At 45.7% G+C, this 4,027-nt stretch overlaps 1 protein-coding gene across 1 annotated transcript; it reads left to right on the top strand.

The window, feature by feature from the left end:
• Positions 1-1,129: 1,129 nt before the first annotated feature.
• Positions 1,130-3,442, top strand: ETH_00018150 (heterogeneous nuclear ribonucleoprotein A3, putative; the record flags this gene model as incomplete). The annotated part of the gene is made up of 6 exons (XM_013378789.1): positions 1,130-1,253; positions 1,725-1,808; positions 2,060-2,136; positions 2,355-2,481; positions 2,681-2,767; positions 3,330-3,442. Coding segments are annotated over 6 exons (612 nt in total), but the record flags the coding sequence as incomplete, so codon positions are not given.
• Positions 3,443-4,027: the final 585 nt, after the last annotated feature.

The raw sequence follows: 4,027 nt of genomic DNA, 5'->3' as shown, positions 1-4,027 counted from the left end.
CAGCTGTAGCAGCAGCTATAGTAGCAGCAACAACTGCAGAATTAGTGGCAGCTGCAAATGCAGCAGCAGCAGCTGCAGATGCAGCAGCAGCAGCAGCATCAGTGGTAGCAGAACAGCCAATGCAGCTGCAGTCGCAGCAGCAGCAGCAGTGGTAGCCGCAGCAACAGCAGCTGCTGCAGCTACAGCAACAGCTACAGCAGCAGCTACAGCAGCAGCTGCAGCAGCAGCAACAGCAGCAGCGGCAGTGGTAGCAGCGGCAGCTGCAGCAGCAGTGGTAGCAGCGGCAGGGGTAGCAGTAGCTGCAGCTGCGGGAGCAGCGGCAGCAGCGGCAGCAGGGGTAGCAGCAGCAGCAGCAGCAGCAGCTGCAGCAACGGCAGCAGAGGTAGCAGCAGCAGCTGCAGCAGCAGCAGCAGCAGCAAACTGCAGCTGTTTTCTGCAACTTCGTCTGGGCCTTGTTTCGCTCTTGGTTTAATTTGAGGTTAGGAGGTCCCGTAAAGGGAGCTAGCAGCAGCAGCAGCAGCAGCAGCAGCAGCACGAAAGAGCGGCAGCAGCAGCAGCAGCAGCACCCGCAGCGGCAGCTAGCCACACCACCAGGGCAGCTAGCCAGCTAGCTGTGCAGCTACCGAACAGGCGTCACAGCTAGCCAGCCAGCTAGCCAGCTAGCTAGCTGGCCAGCCAGCCAGCGAGCCAGCGAGCCAGCCAGCTAGCCAACCAGCTAGCCAGCCAGCTAGCTAGCCAGCTAGCCAGCTAGCTAGCTAGCTAGCCAGCTAGCTAGCTGGCTAGCTAGCTGTTTGAGGGGTGTTTACTGGAGCAGCCGCAGCCTCGTTCCTTCCCGCTGGCCGCCGGGAGATAATAATAAAATGATTTATTATTTATTTATTTATTTATTTATTATTTACTTATTAATTTGTTTATTTATTATTTGTTGGGTGGCGTTGTTCGTGGCTGGCGGTGCGCGGCTGCGGTGTCTGTACACCTGGCGTGCATGCACGCGGCGGCAGTGGAAAGTTCACTTTTGCGAATTTAGGAGCTCCGAAAGGCCGAAATGGATCAAAATGCATCAAAAAGAATGGAGTTTTGCATTTAATTGCCTTTTTTGCTTTTTTTTGCTCTTTTTTGACCCTTTTAGGTCGAAGTTCGAAGGGCAATTCCCAGAGAAGAGGCCCGCCAGACCCAGCCCCGCCGCGACCGCGACCCCGCGGAAAATTCCGGCCGAGTCTTTATTGGGGGTCTTGGCGACGACGTAACAGATGGTAATTAATTAAATTAATTAATTACCTTGTACCTTTTACATTGTTTATTTAATTATTTAATTAATTGGGTTTAATTCGCTGCATTTAATTGGTTAAGTTCAGTTAATTTAATTAGTTTTATTTTTCTCAGTCGGTTGGGTTCTTAAAAATTCGTTTTTCGCTTTTTGCGCCTTCTGCTGTTTCGCTGCAAACGATAAATGGCGTCTATTTGTTTAATTTGTTCAATTAATCTAATTAATTTAATTAATTTAATTAATTTAATTTATCAAATTAATTGATTTAATTAACTTGTTTAATTTGTCTTTTTATTTCTTTGAGTTGAAGAATTGGTTTTTGGCTTGATTTGGGTGCTGGGGGTCATTTGCATGAATTTCAGTTTTATTTATTTAATTAAATTAATTGATTTAAATATTTAATTTTATCTATTTATTTGTTTGTTTTTTAAATTGATTTTATTTTTATTTGCTTCAGAGGTCCTTAAGGATTTCTTCTCGCGTTTTGGAGAACTGACTTCTGCAAATGTTATGGTAGACAGAGAAACAAACAGACCAAGAGGTGAGGGTTTAGGGTTTAGGGTTTAGGGTTGGGGTTGCAGAGCGCAGAGGGGCTAGGAAGCTTAGAGTTTAGGGTTTAGGCTTTAGGGTTTGGGGTTTAGGGTTTGGGGTTTGGAGGGAGTCGCGTGGTCCTTGAAACGTGAGGATTAGGGTTTAGGGTTTAGAGACTTGAGGGGATAGTGCTAGGGTTTGCAAGGCGTTGGCCTAGAGTCAAGAGCTAGGGCTTAGGGTTTAGGGTTTTATGATTTTCAGGGTTTGGATTCATCATCTACAAGAACCCTGAGGATGCGGAGAAGGCTCTTGGCATTCACAAGGACCTGGGGCCGAACGTAAACCCTAAACCCTAGCCCCTGCTTAAACCCGAAACCCTACTTAAACGCTAAACCCGTTTTAAAGCTAAACCCTAAACCCTGTTTAAACCCTAAACCCTCTCCCCACCAAGATTTCCCCCTGCTGAGCCTCGCGCGCCCGAAGCAGTAGACCCAGACTGAGGAGGGCCCGGGTTTAGGGTTTAGGGTTTAGGGTTTAGGGTTTGGGGTTTGTGCAGGCGGAGGCCAAAAGGGCCCAGCCCAGAACCCAGGGGCCCCGCATGCGAATGCTGGCCATGGGGGGCCCCATGGGAATGCCAAGTCCTTACAGAATGGAGGACCCTCGCTACGCAGTGGCCAGGACAGGTTAGGGTTTAGGGTTTAGGGTTTAGGGTTTAGGGTTTAGGGGTTGGGGTGAGGGGTGGAGGAGCCAGAGAGGCTGGACCCGCGGCGCGGCGGGGGAAGGAAGGGTTCGGGGGGTGGGGTTTTGGGGGACTCTGCTGTGCGCTGCTGATTAGGGTTTAGGGTTTAGGGTTTAGGGTTTAGAGTTTAGGGTTTGTCTCAGGCTACGGGGGTGCCGGCGGCGCTCCCGCGCAGCTCTATGGCGGTTACAATTATGCCTATCACCCTTACTACGCAGCGTACTATGCTCGTGAGTAATTAAATAAATATATAATTAATTAACTAATTAATTAATTAAATTAATTAGTTAAAACAAGATAAATGAGTAATGAAGTAATTAATTCTCTTAATTTGGGGTTTTTGGGCGCTCGAGGAAGGCCCGAGCGGCGCAGGGGCTGGCGTGCTGCAGCAAACCCTAAACCCTAAACCCTAAACCCTAATTTGCTTGTGGGAAGTGCGTGAAGATCTTTTGGCTTCACATGGATGCCCCAGAAGATTTCAATTCCAACTATTTCTTATTATAATTACAACTGTTTATTTAATTTCATTAATTTAATTAAATTAATTCAATTTAATTAGTTTAATTAGTTTTATTTATTTATTTATTGATTTAATTTATTTATTTAAAATTACTTTTTGCCTCTTAGTCTCTCTGGCGTCTTTTTTTTGCTATTTTCCCCGCAAACTTGCTGAGAACAATCCGTGAACTGCAATTAAAGAATTAAACTAATTAAATCAATTGAATAAACTAAATTAAATTAATTAAATTATATTAAATAGATTAAATCAATTAAATGTTTTTGCTGCTGCAGAAATGGCTGCGGCCTACGGGGGCGGCGGCTACGGGGGCTACTCGCCGGAGGGCTCTTTGGGTGCGGAGCGCAGCAGCAGCAGATTGCCGAGCAGCAGATCGACTCCTTATTGATGAAAAAGGTCTTTTAAATATTCTTTTTGAAGCTCCCGCATGCATGTAATTAAATAGAGCTCTTCAAGACCTCCATTTTGGTCCAAAAGCCACTTAATTTCGCGAGAAAGAGCCCCTTCCGCGCATGCACGCGGTGTACGTACACCCCGTGCATGCGCATGCAGCAGCAGCAGCAGCAGCAGCAGCGGCAGCTGTCGGTACACCTGGATGCGTTTCTTTGTTCTTCTGCTGTCAGTCGCAGATGAGAAAAAATAAATAAGTAATTCTTCATAATTAAATAATTAATTATTTATTTATTCACATCTCCGCGGGCGCCGTCAAATCCGCGCGAAAGAGGCCTCCTCGCGTCCCTAGGGTTTAGGGTTTAGGGTTTTGGGGTGTTGCTGCCGAATCGCGCCGCCGTCTGCGTCCTGGAAAACGGCTGCAGCAGATTTATTTATTTATTTCAAAATGAAAATAATTAAATAAAATAAAATCAATAAAATAAATAAAATAAAAGAAACAAATAAAGGAAATGAAATAAATGAAATAAATAAATAAAATAAAACCCGCCAACCGCCTTCTGACTTCGACAATAAAAGAATA

This window comes from Eimeria tenella, genomic scaffold (assembly GCF_000499545.2).
Source record: "Eimeria tenella Houghton genomic scaffold, Eth_scaff1009, whole genome shotgun sequence".
Classification (NCBI taxonomy): Eukaryota; Apicomplexa; class Conoidasida; order Eucoccidiorida; family Eimeriidae; genus Eimeria; species Eimeria tenella.
The sequence above is the reverse complement of the archived record's forward strand: the minus strand, read 5'-3'. Positions and strand labels throughout refer to the sequence as shown.